The sequence below is a fragment of the Empidonax traillii genome, unplaced genomic scaffold (assembly GCF_003031625.1).
Source record: "Empidonax traillii isolate 1590-97213 ecotype Southwest subspecies unplaced genomic scaffold, ASM303162v1 scaffold252:size1141739, whole genome shotgun sequence".
Classification (NCBI taxonomy): Eukaryota; Metazoa; Chordata; class Aves; order Passeriformes; family Tyrannidae; genus Empidonax; species Empidonax traillii.
The window spans coordinates 127,760-153,964 of record NW_020955445.1 but is presented as its reverse complement, the minus strand read 5'-3'; the positions used below and the strand labels follow the sequence as shown (position 1 = coordinate 153,964).

At 36.5% G+C, this 26,205-nt stretch overlaps 1 protein-coding gene across 2 annotated transcripts in view; it reads right to left on the bottom strand.

Annotated features, from left to right (window-relative positions):
• The window catches only part of LGR5 (leucine rich repeat containing G protein-coupled receptor 5), an 88,124-nt gene that overhangs the window by 30,317 nt on the left and 31,602 nt on the right, over nt 1-26,205 (bottom strand). For both annotated transcript variants that reach the window (XM_027889097.1, XM_027889098.1), the window contains 3 exons: nt 19,412-19,483; nt 5,933-6,004; nt 5,251-5,322 (listed from right to left, as the gene is read on the bottom strand). In XM_027889097.1, the coding sequence (XP_027744898.1) occupies nt 5,251-5,322; nt 5,933-6,004; nt 19,412-19,483 (216 nt within the window). The remainder of the gene's footprint in view (nt 1-5,250; nt 5,323-5,932; nt 6,005-19,411; nt 19,484-26,205) is intronic.

Genomic DNA, 26,205 nt, shown 5'->3' with positions numbered 1-26,205 from the left:
TGTTACAAAATTCTAAAACATTTCATTGATGCTATTTTTTTGTTACTTGTAAAGTCCAAATAATTTGCTTCACTAAATTTCAACTTCGCAGGTTGCCAACAGAGAAAAGATGGTTTATTTTTTCCCACTATCAACTGTTCAGAGTGCTTCGAAAAACAGGCTATGTTGTATTCTGCCCTATTTTCTACAATTAAAGTAAAAGTCCTCTTAAATTTCACAGGAATGAATGCAGGTCATACAGTAAATAATGCTTGCTTTTAAATGTCCTTGATGACTGGTTTGTCATGGGCAGTGAGACACCACATGATCTGTTCTTTATTTTGTCTATTTCTGTGTCTGCTAATGCAGCAGTAAAAGCTGCTTATTAACAGTGATGTCTAAACAAGAAAATAAACAGGGAATGAAGTTTCATCTGTAGTATTCACTGCAAAGGGTTGTTACAGTAGTCCCAATAAAAGAAGAGCAGAAGCTTTGCTTTTCCATCTGCAAGGAAAATTACCCTTTTTTATTTAGCAACATTTGCTGGTGGAGATCTGCAACTTTTCAGATGCTAGTAATATAAAATTTATATTAAAATGTTCAGGAAAAAATATTGATATGTCATTATCAGTTTAACCAATCCCTGCTTGATCAAAAATACTGAAATTATATGTCAGTTCCAGTACATAAGTGATGTAACGACAAGACGATCACTCTAGAGAAACAAAGATACCTGTTTAAATACATATGTGTATGAAATGAAAAAAGTTGGACAGAAAACAAGTTGTTAATTAAGAATGACACTTGAAGAACTAATCAATATACATATGTAAAAAGTTTTTGGACAATACACTGATAGTAAAAATTACTAAAATGTTTAATGATTTAAACACAGAATGGAGATACGGATGATGTATGAAACACAAAACCTAGAGATTAACTGCTTACATTCTGTTCTAAAGAAATACATTTGCTCAAGGTGAGTAACGGGGATGGCAGCATTCAAGCGACATTTCAAACCCTTCTGCCAAGTGCTAAGTTGTAACACATCAGTGATTCTTCCCTCTCAATCATGGTACTTGCAAACTCTTTTCTGCTTGACAGAAGTAAATGCATTTGAATTGTTAGGACTAATAATCCAGGTAGTGTTCACACAAGATTTCAGAGGAAAGTTATAGCCTATATAACAAGTTGAAGATATCCTTCTGCTCAAAACCACATCTCAAAATCAGCATGGTCTGGTTACTTCCTTAAACCCTTCTGCCAAAAAGGGAACTGGAGTCCTATCCACACATTGTCCATGTTCTGGTCGCTGAAGTCATTTATTGATCAAAGTAGAATATCACTGGTTTTGACTATTGAACTACAAAGACTTTTATAGAACTGGATAAGATTTTAACATTGTTTAATCTTTTTGTTTTGTTCCACTGAAAGAAAAAAATTGTTTGTTTGTTTTGAGGAAACAGTATAAAGGTTTTCTCATAGATTTTTGCTGTCAAAGGAAAGTTCACAAATCTTATGGAGTGTTGGTTAATTTTTCTGCCCATTTCTCATTTTACAGTATTTATTAAGTAATGTCTGCTGACTGAAGAACACTGATCTGTTCTAGAGGTATGTTCAAGCCTTAAGAAATCTATGAATATTTATCACTCAAACTTGTCATACCAGCAATATTAAAACTTGGACAATAAGATGGAAAAAATTGTTGATTGTTCCTGCAATGTATCAGTTCTTGCTCTCTATATCACAGCCCATTTAACATCAATTAATGAATCTATCAATATTGATACCTATACTGTCATCTTTCAGCCTGGCACTAGATAATGAGGAGTGCATAGCACCCAGAAATACCTTTTTGTGCAAAAATTTGTGATGATTTTGCATTGTGAGTGAATGTGCAAAATGTCTGTGTGCATATATGTATACACACACATTGTGCACACATGCACAATTAGGTATGTATACTTACATAAAAAGGATTTTAACATAATCCTTCACATTGATCAAGGTAGCAAAGCAGTTGCAGTGGCTTGCCCCTCTGCATGATCGCCTTTCTTGAGTAAAACCACAAAGGGCAGAGATTTGAGTCCAGTCACTGGTTTTGTTTTTCACATCTATACTAACCTAAAGCAAAGGGTCAATGAGGCTTTCAGAAATCATGCCACCTGCATACTTTAAACATAATAAATACAAGAAGTTGCTATCTTACAGAAACTGCTTTTGTGAAGGCTTTTAACCTCTTAATTAAACTCTTGAAAAGACTCCTGCTATTTCAAAGGTTTCAAGAAAGAATTCCTATTGTAAATCAGAAACCAATGCAAAACAACCTTGTGAACAGAAAATTCCTAGACTATATGAAACAAGAAATTGAATCTGTGCACACCTTTATCTGACAGGCAAAACCCCTTTTAAGCAAACAAAAGAATAATAGTTTTCTTTTCCTCAAAGAAATCTCTTTTGCCAGTGATCGTTTTTCAGGTGATAGTAGTTTTTCTGTACAAACCCATATCACTCCATCTTGGGTCTGCTAGGTAGCTGTCTAAAGGTTTCTACCGACTATTCCTATTCTCCCTCTGTTTTAATTCAGTCACAAACTAACAGTCCCATACATAGACTGCACAAACTCTGGTTTACTTCTTCAACTTCTTCATCCAAGGAAAAATGTATTTACAACGAAGCCTGAGTGAAACTGTCATTTTGTTTAGAAACTGTACCGAAAACTCAACAATCTCTTTCAGAGCAACAAAGGAACTCTTGTTGGCTTGGCTTATCTTGTTTTGGCCCAGAATGTGTATAGAGTGATGTGATCTCAGCAAGATTTTTTTTGTTTGTTTAGTAGAAAGAAAACCTAGCATAGTCACTAGACCAGCATTTTCTCATGACTTTTTAAAAGATCAAAGGAAAGAACTGTAACCTCAAAAGTATATGGCTGAGATATTTGTGTCTGTGTCTGGTCAATAAAGAAAAAAGACACTTGACCAAATAACAATTATTAGATAATTAATTCTTAGGGCTGTTTCACCTTTAGAAACCTTAACAAATGCTTATGTATTACAGAGGTAAATGTTGTTCAAGACGGACATAAGAACCTGGGAGCTAATACAGCATAATGTGTGTCTGTGCAGTGGTTAAATTATACACAGGTGACATAATTTTGCTGAAAATCCATTAATTTCATTCATTCTGTTCTCCAGAACTTGGTTGAACTGACTGTATGCAAAATATGTTAACCCTCTGGTGGAACTTCTTTACACACACAAAAAAGAAGAGTATGTTCAACACAGTACAATTCCCAACCAACACATCTTAAGTCTAACCAGATTGGTACAGATGTACCAGCTTGGTACAGACGCTCACTCTATCCTTGTCATGGTTAGAATTTTACTAGTGATGTTGCTGATCAATGCATATTGTAGCAATATTTTCTGTAATAGCTATTTGAACTTAAAGACTGAATTCACCATTTCAATCTTGGAACTTTTTAGAATAATAATTTTATTTGAGAGTAATTCTGTGACATTATAAGGTGATGAACTAAGGCAGAGAGAAGAGTCAGTTGACATCTTTCTCTGACCAAAGAACTACTTCTCTGTTCTCTGTCATCTATATATTTTATGCTGCATGTTCAAAATCAGTAGATCCTTTAGAAAAGTTAGTAATTTTTTTATTTATCAGGTGACAATGCAAGACTGTGGATAATTCAGAAACTAACTCTATTTACTGCATCCTGTGTTGAGACAGCACAAGGGTCTTTGTGGTTTCAAAATGCGAATTGCAAGTTCAGCAGAAGGAACTCATGATACCCACTTGACTGAAGAACATGGCAGAGGAAGTTCAGTATAGATAGGTGTCAAGAGAGACACTTAGGGAAAAGGCAATTCAAACTTTACAGGACAAGCTCTTGAGTAGCTACTAACATGCTAGAAAGAGGTCCTGCAGTTGCAGTAAGTATGAAATTAACAACTTGGCATTCAGTGAAGGTTTAAAAACTAAACCCAAAGTTTTGAGAGTTAGAAGGAAAGCAAACAAAAAAGCATCCATAATTGCCCTCTATAAATCCGAGGTATTCAAGCACTGTGAACATGCTATGCAGGGCTTATCCCTCCTTCACTTCTCTCGGATCAAATACATAAGAACTGAAAGAAAGTTCAGTAAAGTGACAAGGATGAACAGAGGAATGGAAGAGTTTCCATGTGTGAAACAATCCTAACAGCCTATGCCTGAAAAATTGACTAACAGAGGTACAACAGAGGTGTATAACTCTGGTGTACATCAATACAGAACTGCTGTTCCCACTTTCTCCTGATGCCGCATTTAGAGAACATCAAATGTGGTGAAGTTCCAAGTGAATAACCGGAGGTACTTCACCAGGCTACACGGGCTAGCTGATCAGCAGACACGCTGCCACAAAAAATCATGAGTGTTTCACTGGCTCAAAAAGCAACTGTACAAACTCATACAAGAAAAACTCTGAGGAGCTACCAAAGCCACAATAGACTCAGTGAGTCCCCGAGTACAAATTTCTGGCAGCTGGGACAGTTTACCAAAGCAGTATTATTATATTCTTTGCTGGACTTCTCAGTTCTCCCTTAGTATCTGTTCTTGAAGGCTAGATGCTGGGCTAGGTGAGCTTTTAGCACAAACTGATACAACCATCCTTATGTTACGGGGTAGAAGCACATCAGAAATAATTTCATTAATACCATGAAGCAGCCAATCTTCACTCCTGGTCTAGCAGTTTTGGCAGGAGTTCTTTTAAAACTGAGGCTCATGGACTGAGTCAGCATGCACAGTCAAGAACTATAAATACAGAGACCTGCCAGAAGCATAGAATATAATTAACCATCTTCTAGCACACTTTGTTTCATGAGCTAATAGTGTTTTCCATACTGCTTAAAAAGAAAAAAAAAATTACACCAAATTAAAAAAAACCAAAGGAGTCATTTGGTATTCTTTCTCTTCCCTGGCACAGAATCTTAACAAGAAACTGTGTTCTTGACAGAAAGCATTGCAGGCCAAAGAGTGTCTTCTCAGAGGGTGAGCCAGTTTATAACGCTGCAAAGAAGCTGCCAGTGTCGTGAAACTACTGGAATGAAATCATTCACTTTTAATACTTAATTGAGAGTACAATTCTCTTGAAAAGCAGTTCACAGAGAGTTAAAAGAAAAAGTTGACTCAGCACGTTATTAAGTGATATTAAAAGATAATTAATAGGTAACCATATATTACTGTTCACGCAAGGTTGCAAGTTGATTTATCAGGTATACTCACAGAGACTGCAGGTTGCGCAAGTTCTGGAGTGCTTCAGTAGGAACCTGGCGTAGCTGGTTATTCTGCAGCATCCTACATTTTGAGTAGCACAAAACCCAGAATCAACACAGTAAAGTCAATTTCCTTGTACTGCAAATTTTCTTCCAAGCTTACCTCTTTTGTAATAGTTCTACTTTTAGATTACAAAGGAAAGCTACACAAATACTCCATTCCCCTGACCCTGTCAAAAGCCCGCTCCCTTCAAAGCAAACAAATACCTGTAGCAATATTAGCTTTGTTAACAGCTAGACAACAGCTTTGAGCAGAATTTTCAAAGCAATTGAGAAAGTTAAAAGAATAAATCTGATTTTCTTTCAATAGGGCTTAAAATCAGAGCTTTTGAGACAATTGAAGAAACTATTAACTGAACCAATTTCTACCTTTGATATTGTACAGAGACATCTACTTGATGAGCAAGTTGTTTTTAGAATGCCATTAATGTTTTCCAACATTTGTTTAGGATATTTTCTACATGAAAAAACAAAGATTTAACGATGTTCATATGTATCTTCGTTTCAATTGAATTGTTCAAAATGAGCTGATCAAAATATGTAATTTACTCGATCAAAACTTCACTGGTTAATTAGTTCCCTGGAGCATTTAGGAAATCAGAAATATATCAAACAACACACAGTTTACTTACAGCACTTTAAGACTGAAAAGGCCAGCAAATGCTCCCTTAGGAATGTATGTCAAGCCATTTCCTGCAAGACGTCTGCAAAGTTGAGAAAGGAAAAGAAAAAGAGTGAATACTTTTTTTCCCTTCATGTGGAATTCATTTGGTTGTTAAAAAGTGCAACACAGCTATGTTTGAGCAACCGATGCCAGAGACAGTAGTTTAAGAGCCTAGTTTTGTCATTAATACATCTTTTGAAGAAGAAAAAAAAAAAGAGAATCCATTAACTGCACAGTTGATCCACTGACAGATGGACTGCAGAGAAAAAGAACAATTTCATTGCAAAGTGTGCTTATGGTTTAGAATGCACATTGAATGAATTCTTCATACTCTTTTTAGGGGTTAGAGCAATCCCAGAAACTAAAATACAGACATACTGACAGCAATTAGCATCATAGGATTTACAGATATGCACTTTTGTAATTGTGCATGTATGATGTCCGTCAAGATTTAACTCATCTGCACTAATATAAAAATAAATCAACTCAGTAATGACCACAGTTCATTTTAAAATAACTACACATAAAACTGCTGTACTGGTGGAATAATAGTTTTCCCTGTGAGCAGTTGTGTAATAAGCTGGCAAAAAGTATTTGCTAAAATGTGTAGGGCTTTTTTCCCTACTTCTATTTCATCTTCCTCTCAGAATGCCTGAAAGTATTTTACAGACCTAGTTAAGTACAACAAATACCTCTGTAAAACATGTTACTCTAGCAAAAAAAAAAAAAAAAAAGACTGCATTCTGTAAGGTTTTTGTCTAGGAAAGGGATAATCTATCTGATATAAAATAATGGCATTTCCATGTTCTGGCCCTCTGGAAAGAACACAGGACTAGTTCCACGAAATGCCTTAGGTACCAAGTTTCCAGAGAGGAACCTACAGGATTGAAGTAAGAACCATATTTTCCAATACTCTTCATGGAAAAGGTCAGATACTTATGACAGCAGTCCCAAAGATTAAGCCCTTATTGGCCCTTAAGTGCTATCTTCCTTTGGAGTTGAGTTGCCCCAAACTAGCTACGGGGTCCTGTGCACACCTTGTTTTTAGACACCTCTTTCATACAGAAAATAAAAAGATTAAAAAAACCCAACAAAACCCCTACCATGAATCTAGACCTCAGCTTCAAAGACTTTCCAGGAATTTTCATTTTGTGGAAAAGGCTCTTCCCTGTCCTTACATCCCTGCTGAGAGATGTGACCTGTAATGCTGAGCAAGGGGTTCCTCCTCTCTCTTTTACATGTATGCAATTGTGCTCTGCAAAGACACTCGGCTACTGAGCTTGCCTCTCACTTCAGAGTATACTGGAGTCTGATCTTCAGGCATCTGAGAACTTGGCACATGCACCTGAGTTCCTGCAGGAAAACAAGCAAACCAAACCTGGCTCACTCTTGCTCCAAGATGAGGCACTCACAGGCCAAGTCTAATTTTTGTTTCTAATGTGTGAGGGCCTTCTCCAGCTTCAGCTTTCATTTTGAACAAAATTAGCAATGACTTTTGGGTTGTTACTGGATCAAGCAGGTGTGTGTTATCTTAGGCACACCAAATTCTGTTCCTGAAAGTAAATGCCTTTTTGTGGATCACTAACAGTGGAGATTGAGGACCTGTCTAATTCTGATTTCAGTTTATGGTTAAGATTTTTTTAAAAAAACCCTAGAGACTGCTTCACCCCTAGCCTTTTGCAGAGCACCTTTTTGCTCTGCCATTTTAATGACATGATTGGACGTGAGTCTGGACATGAGCTTGGCATGAACCAGAAAGTGAGGAGTCTGCAAAACCTCACTGGAAAAAAAAGAAAGTGCAGGTCTTGAGGTTTTCACTTCAGTTACTGCTTTGAGTGTCAAATGGAAAACTTGATAAAGAGCAGAGAGCTAAACCCACATGTCTAAAGACTCAAGCTCGTGCTCCTTCAGGCCACCATGCCTTCTTAATTCATAACTGAGACAATGCAAACTGCCAAACACATTACATGTAAATACTGCCTGTTTGAACTGGAATACTCTTCATAAAATGGGCTAGCTGAGAAAATCAGACCTGGAGAAGGGCCTTGGCAATTCGCAAGCACCCACCACCTGGTTGCAAATGCAGGACTGTGGCAATTTAATTGGGACACTGTGCAGCTTTAAAGTTTTGTTGCAATGTGTAATACTCTTGCTACCTTCAGAGCATCATCGTGGCTTTCCACAGTAAGCCTTACTGTTTGGCATTTTTTGAAAATGTACTGTCATAATTTAAAGACATTTTTATGGTACCTGTAATGTATATCTAATATATTTAGAAAAATACCTAAGCACAGAGCCACACGTACATAAGTACATGCTCCATGACTCATGACAAATACTGTACTGCACTGGGCTGTATTTGAGCTAGTCTCTCATGGCTAAAACTTTTCCATGCAACTTATTTACCTGTTTCCTTCTGTAACCAGGTTTTCTGTCAAATAGATTTGACAGATTAAACTGTTGTAATTCTGACTGTATGGTCCATTTGGATCACTTGGCCAACCACAATATACCATCCTAACAGCCCCTCTGCATGGCTCCAGCTCCAACATCTTCTGGAGGAAAATCCAAACTTGAAAGGTAGTTGTAAGCAAGGGATGCTGAGCCATGTTCCTGCTGTGAATGGTAGTTACCTGGACTGTGAAACTGAGATGTAATTTTTAATTCTTGCTTTGTTTCAGATTTCAACCCTTTTTGGTAGAGACAGCTTCTATACTTATTCCTTTTGAGTATTTTTCAACCTCAGGTTATTCTTTAAGTTCTGCTTTGAATATTTTTCAGTTTGGAGAGAGCTTTCACTAATTTTGCAGACAGTGATTAATTCTATCTTATATGATATTTCTCTGCTAATGCAGTGGCAGATCATGCTCGTCATGTACAACCCTACATATTTCAGCAGAGGGTTACATCAATGCATGTCCTTGTCGTTCTCTCACAAAGCAAACTGACATTATCAGAAAAGGCAGACACCTGGTAACCATTATTTCAGACGTAGCAATGTCATCTGACCTTCATTTACCATAGTAAATGCTTTCTCATGATGGCCATTTCATGATTTACTGTGGATCAAGTTCAGGAAAAGCACCTATCTATTCCCAAGATGTTCCATGAAACCACTTCTAAGCACTGGCACAATAGTAGCATCTTTCCAGTCCACTGGAATTCCCCAGCATTTTAGTATTCAGTAAAAATCAGGAAAAATTACTCATTTGGTTTATTGTCTAATTTTTTCAATATTCTTGGATGAAATTTAGCACATCAATTCTTTAGGGCATGCTGCAAAGCTCATTAAGTTCAGCTTATTTGTTCCTGATAATTTTTAATGTCTTCCTTGCAGTGTTTTCTTACTGTGCTTCAATTCTCAGCTTTGACATAGGGGAAAATGAATCCCTTGGTTGACACTACGCTATATATCAAGTATCTACCAGCGTCCACTTTTCTCCACTCCAGAGATTTTGTTTTCCATTACCCTAAATTATTTGAGGGGAGCTGCCCAATATTTTTCTGAACTTTGGATATACTTTGAGTAGTAATTTTAGTCTGAATGGGTAAATATAACTTCCCTGAACAATTGAGAATGGTGATAGTATCTGTCTCTATAGTTGAGTATTTAGTTAATGATTTCTGAGAGCAGGAATGAAATAGCTTGTTTATAGCATTTATGTAACCAAATGGCTCTCTTCTATTATTTGAACAACTTTGAATTCCCATTTCTGAATGTTAATTCTTTTATTTCAAGCATTTCTGACATTATTTTAAAAATACCTTGTTATTTTAGAAATATCTCACTACATACGTTCAGGCTTATATGTATCACACCTCCTTAATGAAAAAAATAATCAAAAAGGATCATATTTTCTGGGCTACATTATTTTAGATTTAGATTTTACTTGCAGTGCTTTGAATAATCTTGCAAATTAATGGAAGCTGGAAAAGTTTACAGAGAAGTGCCACCGCATGTCTTCTTCAGTACCTGCCACAGCTGGAGTCAAGATACTAGGATACTTTTAACTTAGGCATTGGCTGTGGTTTTATACTATTGCATGCTTCTTCATAAGAGATGTGAGACATCCACAGAAAGCTCTAAAAATTATCAGAAACCTTTTTTTTTGGTTGTTTTCTTTTGATTGTCTGAAAAGAAAACCTTCATCAGATTGAAGCAAATAAATATGAGGTTGTAACTGAGAACAGTCAGCTATTTCCTTTATATTTCTGGTGCAATAATTTTTCTTTGCCAACTAAAACCAGCTTTGTGGGGGGGTGTTTTCCACATCATGACAGGCCTTTCCTGTCACCAAACTTCTCCTCATTACCTGTTGGATGGAAAGTGAACTTGAAACACTAAAAAGTCTTCTCTCTGCAGATAAAAAACCCATGACCTTTAACAAAGAAAGCACCTTTCCACTGACTGTGGAAAGAACCTGTGGCAAATCTCACTCAGCTACTTCTCACTCTGCAGCAGACAGTGTTAGTATAATATGGGTAGTGGCTGCTTTTCTCCTTTGCCTAAGTAAAATCTAGTCCAGCAAACGCTGAACAAGCATCTGTGAAGCGTATTTCAAAATCTAGTAGTATCAAACCTATAGCCAGGACACGAAAGGAAGGTAATTGTCTCCTTGAGAAAAAGCATATGTTTACACTGATTAATATTCATGCCATGTTCTAACAGGATTAGCACAATGGAATTTTCTGGAACAAGTTACTAATCGACTCTTTCAAGGTGCTGAAAAGCAGGAGAGTAGATGACACTCTGATAGTGATACAGCTCAACATATGATGGGAATAAACAGTGTGAAAGGAGTCAAGCTCCACTACCAAGAAGAGAAAATGCAGTGAAATCTGTTGTGATTCTATTTCAGAACAGATACAGTTAGGCATAATTTCATTACACTAAAATTTCTGATAAATATATTGGACTCTTATTATTATGCCAGTAAATTATAATATGAATACCAAATTGACTCAGTAAATTATAATATGAATACCAAACTGACTCAGTGTTTCTAGACTAGGGCCAGTCCATGTTCTTTAATATAGATTAGGTTATATATCATTGCATCACTTGTGTTGCATTATATTTAATCAGTCCTCACATAGTGCAATATCCTATACAGAATGTAATGATGAGTACAATATGAAATCATTCTTCAACTATGCAAAGATATAGAGGGATTTCTACAAAAATAACTCTGTGAACTACTATCCTGCCTTGATGTCTCTTTAACTCTGCATTCTACATCTGTTCACTAACTGGTTTGTTGATTTTATTTAAGGAATGAGAGCAGGGACTGCACATGCTAAGAGAATGCTATCATGAATATGTTTATACATATATATGTGTATAAAAATTTATATATATGAGTAGGTTAGCATTAAGAGTCACAATTCAGTCAGTTTTATATTTGCCTGATTTCTTAGAAAATAGAAGTTCTATTTAGCATTTGCTACATTGTACATACTACAGCTAACAAACTCTCCAGACAGAAAATTGAACAGGGATCATATGGAGGAACTTAAAAAGTGTTGAAAAAAAAAAAATCTTTGCTTTTCTGAATAGAAATTGGAACTACAGGGCTCAGACGGTAAAAAACCCCAACAGATGGGACAGTTCTGCTGCTATGTGGTACCTTCCTGAATTTGGTGCTAAAACACTAGCACGTGATGTAGAAAATTCCATTAAAATTCATATAATCATGACTGTGTTTTTTAATCTTGTGTACAGATAAGAAACTCTCTTTTGTAATTTGAAACTTCTTTCTTAAAAGCCTGATCTGCCTCTCCAACTGCCATCATAGTTCTGAGTAAGCGATAAAGATCCGTGGTGAAATACCAGTCTCATTGATGTCTGTGGAAAAATTTGTGCTGACACAAGTAGAAATAGGACTCTCATTTGCATCCTACCACAGTATCATACTTGCCAATAATTTACTTGTCTCTGAGGAACTGCACCAATAGCATTATTACCTAAAACTATTATCCCAATTTCTAATGAAGGAAATGGCTGTCTGGGGAGCGACAAGGAAGTATAACAAGAAAACATAAATTTCCAAATCTTTTTCTAAAACAACTTGTTCTGGTATAAAACATTGCTTTTGTTCAAGGAAGAATTACCAATCTTGAATCTTACTTCAATTTTTGTTTCCTGCCAAACTATGTCAAAGATACACAGGCACACAACTACACATAAATATTTAGTCCATCTATATAAAAATATAGCCAATATATAATTTATATATTTCTATGACCATAATTTTCTTCGGTTTACATATACACAGGTAACATGAAACGTTCCTTCTTCTTACATTTCAAAAAGGTGACAAAAGGTGACATTCATCTAGCACTTACTCAAAATCAACTAAAATTTTGAGATGAGTTTAAACTTATATTTATTAATGACTAGTTTCAGACCAATGCAATAGGAATGCATGAATTGATGAGTGATTAATTACAGTGTTAGTAACTAATGGGTGACATCAACATATATTTCAACATTTTTTTGAAGAATTACTATGTTAGACTTGAAATTTAAATGTTAGTCTGTATTTTAATTATCTTTTTATATTTCAATCTGTCATGTTATTTAAAACTAATTATAGCAGTATAAAAAGAAATGCAGGTCAAACGATATATTAAAAAATCTGATGCTCAGAGAGATCAAAGATGAAAATGTAATGATATTCTCCTCTCTTTAAAAAAGGGGAGGGGAGTGTGCAAATCATAATTGTGTGGTATATTTATTGCTACTTACAGTTGAGTTGGAAATTCAAATATAATACAGTCTGCTCTTGCTTGAGGGCCTAATTGCCTTTTAAAATGCATGTGGCAAATTCTCATAGGGTGTAAACTGGAATAACTCCAACTGACCTAAAGCAGTTGGAATTAAATCAGTGTGTATTTGATCTTGAGCTGGCTTTGATAAAACAGATCACAGATTTTTGTTAGTTAAGGATACAGTCTAAAACATACCATTTCTTTCTCCATTTATAAAAGACAGAGCACCTGGCATGAGTGTTATCCAGTAACTGCTAAAGACAACTGACCTCTCAATTTGTGGAGCTGTCTCTACCAAGCGCTGAGAATAAGCTGGTTTGCTCTTCTACAGGACTCCAACAGGGCCCTTCTGCCCAACAGGTATCCAAGAAACTGTCTTCCAACTGCAGCAAAGCCAACTGCCTGGAGGGACTCTAACATCAGCCAGGAAATCCCACACCGATTCCCAGCAGTGGATCCCATGGATACAACTAATAAAAGGCATTCCTTCTGTGTTTGAGGAATGCTGTCACCAAATCACCACTCTCAGAACAACCTTAAAATCGATAAAATTTCTTTCTCACTGTTTAAATGTTACAGCAAGATGGAGCATTAAATACTGGATCATACATGCCTCATTTCCTAGGCTGGGTCTTCCAAGTGTCATTTACACTTCTGATGCTGTTTTCATTTTATCCCAGTAGTGTCCTTATCATAAGAAAGGGCAGGAATTAACAAGAATAATAATTAATAGCAGGAACTGGCTGAAGTGTACTGCAGTACAACACACCATGATCACATTGTTAATAATGATAAATGTGTTAGCTGTTTAGTCATTTCAGTGTGGCAGACCAAGAACACAAATAGCGTAGACCCAAGTTTTGAGGTTGCTGCTGTTATTCTCAGTGGTACAACGAGGCAGCACCAATGAATTACTGGAGAAATTACTGCTACTTCTGCCTGGAAATTCAGAAAAACAACTTAGAAAGAGGTTGATTTTACTGTGCTTGTGAATCTATTAGATATAAACGTCATAAGGGCTGAGTTCCTTAGCCATAATCCTAAGCAAGTGAAAAATTGACCCATCTAGGCACCAAAAGTGCTCACTGCACTGAAATTAAGCAGTCTACAAACAGGCTGAAGTTCCACTGATAAAAAAAGGGAAATTATTTCTGCATAATTGCTACTGCAGCACACACAGAATGTGTAAGAATTAAATACAAATCCTGCCTCAGGATCTACAGATATATAGCATGCTTCATCTTAGTGTAATTAAGCATAATGTCACTATCTGTATTGATCGCAAAACACAAAATGCTCTTCCAATGACTCTTTTTTTATGTTCTAAACTAGTTCCTAATGAATATTGCTGGATAATAAATTACAAGTTCCAGAAAGCACTTACAACCTACAAGCCAAAAATAAACTTCAACAGATGCTCAATAAGAGTATCACAGCAGCGCCGACGGGATTTCTTGGATATCAACCTAGAGCATTTATTGTTTCTGTTTTCATGCATATCTGACTCTTTTCACTTCTCTTCTGTTTTCTTCCTTCCCCATCACCTCCCCTTCTTTACACCACAGATGCACAGCAGCCTCAGTGTCAAGGTTGCTCTGTGCAATTTGCATTAACATTTCCAGAATAACTGTCTGTCAGCACAAGCTATTCAACAAGCAATGAAAGTTGTTCTTTTTTCTGTTTTCTTTTTTTTTTTTTTTTCCCCCTCTCATCTTGTCATTCTTGGTAAGACAGCAAAAAGGGCAGTTTGGAGGATGTCAGGCTGACACATCCACATAGGCAAGTTCTTTGTTGTTACTCGCTTTGGTGGCATCAAAGAGACAGCAACAAAGGCAGTGACAGCTCCAGAACATCAGGGCCCTTTTTTGTGGGTGTAAAGGTTACAAATTGTTAGCTCATACAGCAGGATCTTCTGCGCTTAGGTTTGTTCTTTCCTAGTAAACAAACTGTGCAAGCAAACAGTACAGGAGAAAACCATTGTCATTGTTTCCTGCTGATTAGTTAGGTAAACATCTTCTTACTGTTTTTAACAGCATACAGTTAATTTCAAGACAACTGGTGCACATTCCTCTGTCAGGATTTAGAGAGCAGCTCTGGACCAAAGCAAAGGTGGCAAACTACAGTCCTGAGGCATCAACAAAGTCTGTCTTACAGCAACAGGATTTACAACGTGCCAATTGCTGGGCTGGTGATAGAGACCTCTATTGATAAACACCACATATTGAACACAGTGCCATAGTCTGATCTATGTGTGTGCAAGCATGAAGTGAAGAAACTAAATTCGTAATTTCTAAGAAGAAACCGAATTCACAACTTATGTGCTAAATTGTGCACAGCTCTGATATAATCTATGGGATCATGTCATTTAGCAGTGAAAGTTCTTGAAACTTTAGTTGATTGAGTCATACAAGCCAATTTCCACCAGGAACAACTCTGCTAAACCCTGCTGTGCAAGTACTGGAAAACTGATATTGAAGTGACATTGGAATGTGTGGACAGTTTGAGACCAGTAGATGATACTCTATTTTTACTTCAGTTCTGCAGTTGCAGGCATTTCTACTTTTCTGCCTTGGAGGTTTTTAAATTTATGCAGCTTAATCTTTGGGAAAGATTGTAGTATTTAACCATATTGTTCCCAGACTGTTGAAGTAAATGACAAGATTCCTCACTTGCTCAAAAAATTTTTGGACTACAGCTGCAGTACTTTCATATTTTATACCAGCTTACGTAACAGTAAAAAGTACAGGATTTGTTTTCAGTGCTAGTCACAATGTGCCTGCACCAGCACAAAAATAAAGACTGTACAGGACCCTCAGGAGCAAATGCTCTCAGTTTTCAAAGACCAGAGATCTCAGTCCCACCACTCGGAGTCTGTGGGGAAAAGAACACCTAAATCCCATTAAAAGAGCTTTGAAAACCTCTTTGCAGGAAGAAAGAGCAAACAGAGAGAGAAGTGAAAGGAAAAAAATAAATAAGAACAGATGGTAATGGATCATGCCTGGTAATTTAGGACTTCATATACCCAGTTATTTGGGACTGTCCTGCTCTGTAGTAAAGTAATTGTAATATAGGAGTCTTTTGTTGTTGTTTTACTGAAACACTTATATTAAGTTCCTGAAAAATAGCAATTTACTAAAAATCACTTGGAGCTTTGCTTATCTGTGGAATGTTCCTGCATTTAAAATTAAAGTAAAAGCCTCATATATGTGCATGTGTGGGTGTCTGCGCATATATTTATGCATATGCATGTATATGTGGATATGTATCTAGCTGGAGAGATTTTACAGTTAGGTTTGATTCAAATAGCTTTTAATTTTTATTGGCTTTCTTCCTCACTTTTCATTGAGACATTAATTTATAAAATAAAACAGTTTCAGGCACTGCTTTGAAGTGTTACTAATCACAAAATGTTAGGTCTACACTAAAATGTAGTAGACTCTAAAAATTCTTAGGAGTGCCACCCTGGGTAAGTCTTTACACTTCTTAAAAAACCTTTTTCCATGCATTGCTCTATTAGTAAAGGCATTCTACACATACTATACAGCGAAGTATGTCATATGTCTAGAAATAATCCACATGATATTGAGTCGTGGACTTAGACTGATAAATATCTGCAGTTATTTTGAATTTATAATGAAGAATTTGACGTAATGGTGTTGTACAAGTTCATGCAGAGCAACTTGCTGATAATTAAGCAGCTGAAGCATATTTCTTTCTTGGTGGGAGCTCCATCACATATGCTTTAAGAGAAAATCAAGCCTGAAAGGTTCAACATTTTCACAAATAAAATATCTTGCTCAGAACTAAACTTTCTGGGTGTTAGAAAGTTCAAAGTACAACAATATTTTCCAAAATTTTCAGAGGAATGTGCACCTAAGAAATACAGCATACTTTCAATAATTTGTACTTCAGTGATCATAGTCTTTGGTTAAAAATAAATACCAGGCATAATCATCAGGTTTGCAAGAATGCTGTGAGCAGCGATGTCTAACCTTGACTGTAAATGTGGATCAGATTCAGCGTGGAAGTTCGGAACAGGCTGAACAGATCTGGCTTATATACCACTGCTTTGGAGGCAAAGCAATTGGTTTAACTGTCGTAATAAAATCTTAGTTCTTTTGGGCTAATGACTTATCAGTAATGCCAAAACGGGCATCCAGGATGTAAGATCTAAGCTGCAACTTATGTGGATCATTCATTGGCTTTTATCAGATATTCAAACCAGATCTCTAATAAAGGTATTAGTAACACTTTTTTCAACACTAAAAAAACCTAAAAAATGCATTTTAAGCTCCTGCTGTTTTTTTATTTCAAAGAGTAGACAGATATTGCTAAGGTGCATTTTAATTTTATGGAACATTGCTTTGGTAGAGATCTCATAAAATCTTATTTTAACAATGTCTGTGTTATGGGCCAAGTTATATTTTTCAATAGTGCATTTTAACTGAGCCACATAAAACACAGAATTCCCAGGTAAACATCATATGGCAATGCCTGGATGGGAAAAATAATTTTCATATGTACAATCACTGCTCATAAATTAACATAAGGGAGCATGAGAACTACAATGGCTCTTACCCCCTACTTCAAAGTTGAATATCCAGTTCCCTTTCCATTGCCTGTACTTTTTATCCATGTAATACTGGGCTGAATTGTACTGCATGCCTCTGAACACCAAAGAATCTCTCAGCATAATGAGAAGAGGTAATCAATTGCCTCACATTTCCAAAGGCTTCAGTTTTCTATGCTTATTTTAAAAGAGAATACAAACTGGAAGGGTTTTACAAAACAGTATTAAATTAATGAGAAATGGAAGTTATTGGCTTGCGCAAAACAAATAGAAAAGTTGACTGTGTATAAGTAAAACAAAACACAGTAAAGACATAAATACCCTTCTGGTACTACCAGCAATGAAGGACTGGCATTACTTGATTTGGAACAGAGAGTTGTAAGGATAAAGGTTTAATATTTCCAGTGGAAGAAGGAGGCCCAGCATAATAAGAAGGTAAGAACCCTTTCACAGGTCTTGATCAGGAGGATGACACAGATTACAGAATAGCTTCTCAGGCAGTGACCTAAGTCTTGCTATTTGAGTCATCTAACTTTGGACCATAAAATGAAACAGTGAAGGTAACTTGGGCTTTACGTATTAGAATTTCCTTTCAGAAAAAGCCCAAACCTTTGTTTTAATTCTTTTCTTTAATGGCTGGAGAACAATCATTGGGTTGGATGGTTTTAGTAGGGTTATTGAAATTGACAGGAGATTGAACAAGCAAGCAGGAACAGCATGCAGAAGTCCACAAGCAGGGGCTTGGTGGCCTGATTCACTTCATAGGCACTTGGTGTGTGACATCTCTCCTTGTTACGTTTATATCTGTTACATTATTACGAAGTTGCGCTAACAGCAGGAAAGATACTAAAAACCAAAGAAATAAGTAAAGAAATAGAGAGAAAATGAAGAAGTAAAGCTTTCTAACTACAAGCGCTGACAGTAAAAAATAAGTCATGAAAAGAAAATCTGCTTGCAAATAGGATATTATCCAAAGTTAGCACAACAAAATGGTATCAATATATATATTTTTTTTTCATATATGCACAGATGTCACCTGGAAAGACCAGCTGGCAAAATTCAAATGAGCATTAAGGACACCAAAAGTTGTCACAGCAATACCCACCTAAATTGCAGAGGACATTTCATAGCTTAAAACAGACCTGTCTTTGCAAGAAAGGCAGCACAATGACCTTGCATTTCTTACATGGATTTTATGGTGTGTTAGCAGATAAACATGCTATAAAAACGAGGACTTTCACTTTAAAACTTATAAACCATGTTTCATAAAAGGCTTTTAATCAAGATTTAGAGGTACTCATACAAATACGGGCGCCAGCTTTTTTTCACAAGATCTATGGTGCATCAGTTATAAAGTCTCAATCACTCCTCAGAAACCTACATTTTCTTTTAAGCCTGGGCCGTTACAACTAGAGTCACTGCCAAATCCAGGTCTCATGAATGCACAATACTTTTCACTTTTGGTTAGTCACCATCACTTCAAGCCAGCATTCCTCTTTTGATGTAGCGCTCGATCAGCTAGTTTTTGCAATGTACTTTTTCCCCTCAGTGAATGTACTAGATAGCGTAACTAAGCTTTTTGCAGGATCCTGCATTCTACAGTCAGCCTTCAAGGATGTTAAGTTTAAGAGTAAGGAAAGAGTAATTAAAAGTCATTAGGACAAGAAGCCTCGATACTATGAAATGTGGACTCAGTTGTCCTTGACACAGGCGGAATGAGGCAGCAGGTTTTGGTTTTGATTACAGCTTTACTTGTGATTTTAATAAACATGAGCCAGTATTCAAACTTTTAATATCCTGCTCCTTAACTATTTCCAAAAAGCAATCCAACTCTTTTAAACAGCCCTTGTTTAAAAATTTTAATTTGTTTGGCTCTGTCTCTGCTTAGAGAACTTGTAGCCTCCTGGTAACTCATTTTATATAAGTTCATTTCCAGAATCACAAGCAATTGGGTTTTTTTCAACTAAGTGTTTCCGCATGTGCCAAAAGTGTCAGGCTGACAGCTTTCCTGCACCATTTTATCTGGTTCCCACAGCAAGTATGAGAGACAAACACAGGAATGTGTCTAGTGCTGACTATGCCCATCAAGAATACAATGATACTTACAGCTCTTCCAGGAAGCGGAGATTGTGCACAGGGTTTGAGGGCAGCTTAGTAATGTTGTTCATACTGAGATCACTGTAGGGGAAAACAGACAGAGACTTAATACAGCATGCCACAACTGTGGCATCCAGCTGCTCATTCCACACATTTTTAAGTACTACATTAACAAAAATTAGTTCTTCTGCCAGTATTGATGAATCATTATTTAGTTAGCACATTAAACATTCTTCTTTTGTATGAACAGAGGGTTGCAAAACCAAATACAGTCTGTAGCATGTTCTTCATTTCCAGAAATTTTGGAATGTTTTATCACGCTCTATAAATCATCTGGAACACTAAACAATCCTTTTAGTCAACACAGTTTTAAATAAACCACTGTATTGTATTAAAATTTACTTGGAGTAGTAAAGAAAAACTACTATGATTTTTATTGTTTTTGTTGTAGCACCATAGCACACTTGTTTTACTAAAGCAGACAGGCAAAAGCATAGCAACAGAGACTATCTGCAACATCCTTTATATTTCATGACTGTGAAATATATATATAAACACTTTGCTGTACAACCTGCCGCATGGTCACACTGATTTGCCTTTGCCTCACATTAGGCACATCAGGTGTCCCCAAAACCCAACCTGACTCAAAGAAATGACATATTTTCAAATAATAAACATTCAATTTTTGAGTGTTCTTTTGTTACAGGTACTCAAATTGCATTAAATAAGTGAAATGAACCATAAAACGAGGGTGTAATGTGATCCTGCTCTGTAGCACACTTCCTGCTGGGGTTCCACAGTAGTTCCTGGTAAAGGAAACTACTAGCCATATCAGCTCTGTGAGAGCTCATTCAAGCTATGTTTTAGACTAAATTTCATATAATACCTCTATATTCCTAACTTGCTTTTTCATTGTTTTTCATTGTCTTCCTCATGCCCCACAGTACCATTAAAATTGCTTTTCATTAAGTATAAAATCTGTAAACAGACTGCATAATAAAATTCTGTGTGGAAGATCCGACTTACGCAACTATAACAAAATTTCCGTAGACTCTTAAAATTAAGAATGACCTGCATATTTTATGCAAAGGTTATATAGTAATTTAAAACTCCCCACTATTTAAATATATCTATGCATTTGTAGCAGTGCTTATAGTTTCCAGCTACTTTGGGTACTATTTAGATAACGTTATTTCTTCCAGCTGTTGAGGGCTTACAAGGTAAATAAGTTATCTGTACTTTGGTGGGTAGGCATCCTATGCCTACTCCATCTAGTTCTTATTATTCACAGTCTGTTTCACATTACAGAATATATGCTTGGTATATGTTTGATCTTCTGCTGAATTTTAAAATGTATAATTTAAAAACATACTTCACACAGAGATTTTGAAATAAAGGAAACGTGTTAATACTTTACAACAATTATCAAATCACTGTTGAGTAAGGTCTCAGCATTCACTTCAAAATCAAAGTATAATTTGAGAAATGTGTACTTGTTAAATTCATTCTTTACTGTAATACTTATCACCTAATTCTTTCATACTGTTTATCAGGTTATTGCCCTTTTACTTTGATAAAGGCTCAAAGGGTTTATTCTGGCAAAAGAACAAAAACATGGATTTATTTGGCAAATGAAAAACTCATCCAGGTAGTGAAGTATATACTACTGAATATTAAGATAAACCAAATATTTTAACAAGATCGTTTTGACTGTGATATTTTCAACACATGTCTTAATGGGGTTTTGGAAACATGCCAAATCACATTTCAGACTTAAAAAACTGGCCCTGCTGGAAGATGGGAATGATTCACCTTCAGATACACACATATTTAGAGCCTTCTACAAAACCAGCATTAACCAGTGCTCTGGCTGACCAGGGAAACCTCATTTTCTAGCATATTAATTTCTATTACTAGCAGGCAGTACTTGTCTGCTTGCATCACCCACAGGACCCCATGATGAACCAGTCAGAAGCAATCTACAGACCAGACCCTAATATCTTAAGAGGATTAGAATAAGAGAAGGTGGCTTTCATTATGTGCTTTGATGCACAAGGAGAAAATCAACAATACGTGCATTTTTCTTAATAACATCTTTAGACCCCAGAGCTGGATTTGCCAACAGTGAACTCCTATGTCCCAGTCTCCTTTTTGGACTCAGTCATGTGGTAAAGTATGTGCTCCACATCATATGATGGAGGAGAACCTCTTTCCCAGTGTATAGTGCAGCAACTGCTAACTCTCTTTAGTTAAGTGATTTCCTTCTGCTACTTTTTTTCTGGTTACTTCTTTTCCATATTGTTCTTCTGCTGGAATATAGCATAAAAATATGTTTTTGTGCAACAGAACTACTAAATATTACCTATGCATATTTCATAGAATCATAGAATCATTTAGGTTGGAAAAGACCCTTAAGATCTTTCCAGTCCAGTTGTTCACCCAGCACTGCCATATTCATCACTAAACTATGTCCCTGAGTGCCACACCAATGCATCTTTTAAATAGTTCCAGGGGCGGCTGATATAACAGAATATATTTCCCAAATTTGATCAATAATGCCTCTTTAAACTAGTTTTTTAAGACACTTGCAACTACTACACAGGCCATTCCAGTCTATGTTGGCGATGTGCTATTCTTTTAGCTATATGGGTTTAAGAATATAAGGGCAACTACTGTAGGGAGAGGTAATACATTTGATGAGGCTAGCTGATACAGTTGGAAAAACTGAGAAACTTTCAGTCACAAAAATCAAAACCCTCTACTTTTTCCACCTCTACCAGTTGGCTAAACAGGTGACATTTATTTCTCCCTAAAAAAACCACACATCCCTTACACTGGCAAAGCAGTAGTTAGTTTTTTAGATTCAGAATATTCTTTTGGATCAGAATCACCATGGATGCATTTAATCCAATTTTTGTTCACTGAAATCACTAAGGGAGAGAATCGCCATGACCCAGAGCTACTTCTGGGGGGATGTTCAGAGACTTCAGACAACCAAAAAGGGTTAATGCAAGGCAATTAGTCACTGGGTCTCGTGTGAGCAATACTGCAAAGTTTGGGCTTCTGAGCAGAAATTCCTCACAGTGCTCTAGAGACAAATAAAGGAAGTTCTTAGCATTTTGGTTTGCCAACATTTTGGACCATACTGCCAAGAAGACACAGCTATGATGAGATTTATGGCCATTAGCTAGATGAAGCTAACAGTTAACAGCCAGAAAGAACTAGTTGGTAAATTATAGGATTACATATTATTACTATGAAAACCAGTAACACTTGCCATGGGTATGTCTTATGTCCTGCACCTGCAATGGTTTCTTTCCAAAAAGTGCATCAAACAGGTTTTCTGATTTTTGCTTTCAGTGCATGGCTTACACATCAGCATTTGCACAGTAATGCTCAAAAACATTAAAATCAAGGTACTGGATCTTTAACTATCCTCAGTGGAATTGTTCCAGTTTTATACTGGATCTTGGTAGACTCTTACAAACCACAGCAATGAAAAACATAGAATTACTAGATTACTGAAAACCTTTAAATAACTCAGTGTAACGAACTACTCCTATCTCCCACCATCAAAGCACACACAAACCCCACTGATGTCAGTAGGAGCAACATGGTAAGAGTATACCCTGTTTTAAAACACTCGTAATATAACCAGAAATAGTACCAGATCTACCTTTGTGAAAACTACCTGCATAGTGAGCTGCCGTATTGTACTGAAAAGGCAATATGCTGTTTTTAACAGTCAGATGGACGTATCCTGTGTTCTCCCATCAGCATTCCTGCAGCCAGTCTCCAATTGCTGACTATAAAAGCAACACACCAGCAAATGCAACTTTTCAAAAGACTAGAAGTTTTGTTGCGATGCAGTGACTGCACTGCCAACACGGCTCACTGTAATGATATCTTAACTATACCCTGTGCCAATCAATCAACACGTTGTGCCTCTGGTGACTTTCTAAGGGAATCCTATCTGTGATGAAATCTTTGAAGAACAGAAAATATTGCAAACTCCACCATGCATCTATCTGTTTTTTCTTGGTGAGTAGATTGGCAAATTCTGAGCATTTGCAAAACAGGATCCAAGAAGGTAAACACAACAGGTCTTCCCTGTCCCCCCCAACCCAGTTTTATTGTCCATGCATATATGTGCTGAAAAAAACATCCAGTTACCACCTTAATAGTGAGTTCAAAATGAATTCCAGAAAGCCAGCACAACAAGTTAAGTGAACTAATTCCTAACATTTAATAGATGAGTTTGGAGGCTGAGTTACTAACCTGTTATTAGGTGTTATTACAAGAAATGTTTCAGTGACTATTCATCTTGGAATATCAGTTTTTCACATCATACTTATGTCTTTTAAAGGAGAACAAAAATCTCTCCAGGGATACACACAAAACTTCTCCTGGCTTTCATCAACCTGCCACTCTACTATTGGGCTAAACATCTATTATACTGAATGGTACAAACCTGCCTACCCTATTGCAGGTCTAATACAATTTTGTAGCCTATTTTCTTAACCATTGCAACCTGCTTGATTTTTAGAAAGTGATCAGGACTTATTATTAGGATTATTAATTTTGATTCTTCCAAGCCTGCCTGATCCAAACAAGATGTATTAACGATAATTTTTATGGAAGTCTTTGAAAGATAAAGCACTCTCATAAAATACTGAAAACAGATCGAATGCACTCCCTTAGTTACTAACAGCTGAGAACAGTTTCTAAACTAAGACAGTTTTCTTAATTAATTTACAGCACAATTTGACACTAGCTTATATGTAGTAATACAAAATAATGAAAACAGGTGAATATTACCTCTGCTCTCCCCTTGCTGTGCCTATCTCTTTAACAAAGCACTCTTGTTTCTCCTGTTGGCAGAACACTAGCTCCACTGTACAATGGAAGAATACGTTAGCTATTAACCACATCTACTAATGCAAATGTTTCATTAGCTTTCACAAAAAATATCTTCATCTGCTACGGCTACTTAAATCTATATGTCAACACTGTAGTAGTAGAAATTCCTATTTCTTGCAAATGAATTGCTAGAGATGTTTGTGTTTCAGAGTCTCAAAAAATAAATAGAATTATCATCAATTTACAGAAGGGAAATCAAGACACCTAATGGCAGAGTGACATGTTCACAGTCAAACAGATGTTTATACACCAACATCTGAAAACGAAACCATCACTGATGATTTGTCCAGTGCCCCTTTTATTAGATCACACTGTCCAACCATGGCATTTACACTACTGCGATGTGTAAGCTGTCAACAGACTGAGAAAACAATGATCATATTTTTCAATTTAATGTTCCCAAATTACATAATCTTTCAAAGTCAACATGAAAAGTGCTAGTCATGTATTTGCATGTTTAATATACACACTCAGAGCAGCATAAGGCAGAGTATGAGCACAAAAATAAGCACTGTAAGCACTTTCTGAAAATTAAACCATAGCATTCCTTCTCATAACTAGCTTCAAACTTCATCTGTGGTTCTTTAAAAGACTTTGTAGTAAACTATGATTAATATGGGAAATTCCACTAAATGATTCACATTTTAAGAGTACATATTTATATTTGGAAAAATCTTCTGGAAGAAAAAACGGTAGATTTGCAGGAAGAACCAGTCGGGAGAGAGTTATAATAGACATTACACACAACAGAAAATTTCACTATCAAGGTTTTCATGGTAAATAACAGGTGGCAATAGCACAGATATTTCTGCCCTTCTGCACATTGATAATGACAAATGCTAAAATTATTTAAAAATTCATTATCTCATGTACTATTATTTGTAATAGCAAATTAACAGCAACTGATCCCATGCTGTACTTTCACATAGAAGTGATGCAAGGCTAAAAGCGGATTGCTTGTTACACATTTTCTACAGAAAATTTCTGTTACTTGACACTGAAGTTCACTGTTTCGAGGGACCCAACTCCTTTGTATTAAAATACACCCTGCAAAAACCAAATGATGTTGTGTGGTCACAGAAGAATAGACCCTGCAGTGAGAGTATGTGTGCCTCACAGAGCTTTTATGCCAGCACATGGATGGTACTCCTGCTGCCTGCCTCACTCTCCTGCCTTTCCTTGGCACACCAGTGGTGCTTGTTCTAGCAGTGCATTTTGCTTACAGAAGACACAATTATTGCAAACAAGAAAAGATATATATAAAAAGGATCAGGCATCTTGAACTTGGGGAAGCCTCAAAAGTGATCCAGTAACATCAGGAGGGCTCTGTCTACATCTCCACTCTGTTATTGTGTATTGGCTTACAGCATCGTATCGCAGCAAACCAGGCTGCTAGGTCACATCTGGATTCAACACAAAGTAAAAAAAATGCTCTGGCCAGAATTCTACACTCTCAGCACCTGTCAGTGGGTTCCTCTGATGTCACAGACAGCAAAATTTGGCTTATTACTGCAGAAGCTCTGTAACAGAGTCATTTTAAACAGCTCATATTATTCCTGAACATAGGCAATTCTATCATATAAAAAGCCATCAAAGCCTTACTTATATCTAGGCTGCAGAACACCTGTCAGGCAAATAGTATGCACATGATTAACCTTTTCAGGAAATGATTTTGCCATTTGGTTTATCTAAAGCTCCAGCAGAGGGAGCAGAGCAGAGCAAACAATTTGGGTCAAAATAGAAAGTAAAAATCAAAGCTCACATCAAACTCACCCAGTGCTGAATTAATCTGATGAGTACTTGACACTTCACTTTAGGTACAAAGATTCTGGCTCTCTGCGGTTTTTTTTGTATATCAAATTCATAATGCTTCCTAGATGAAA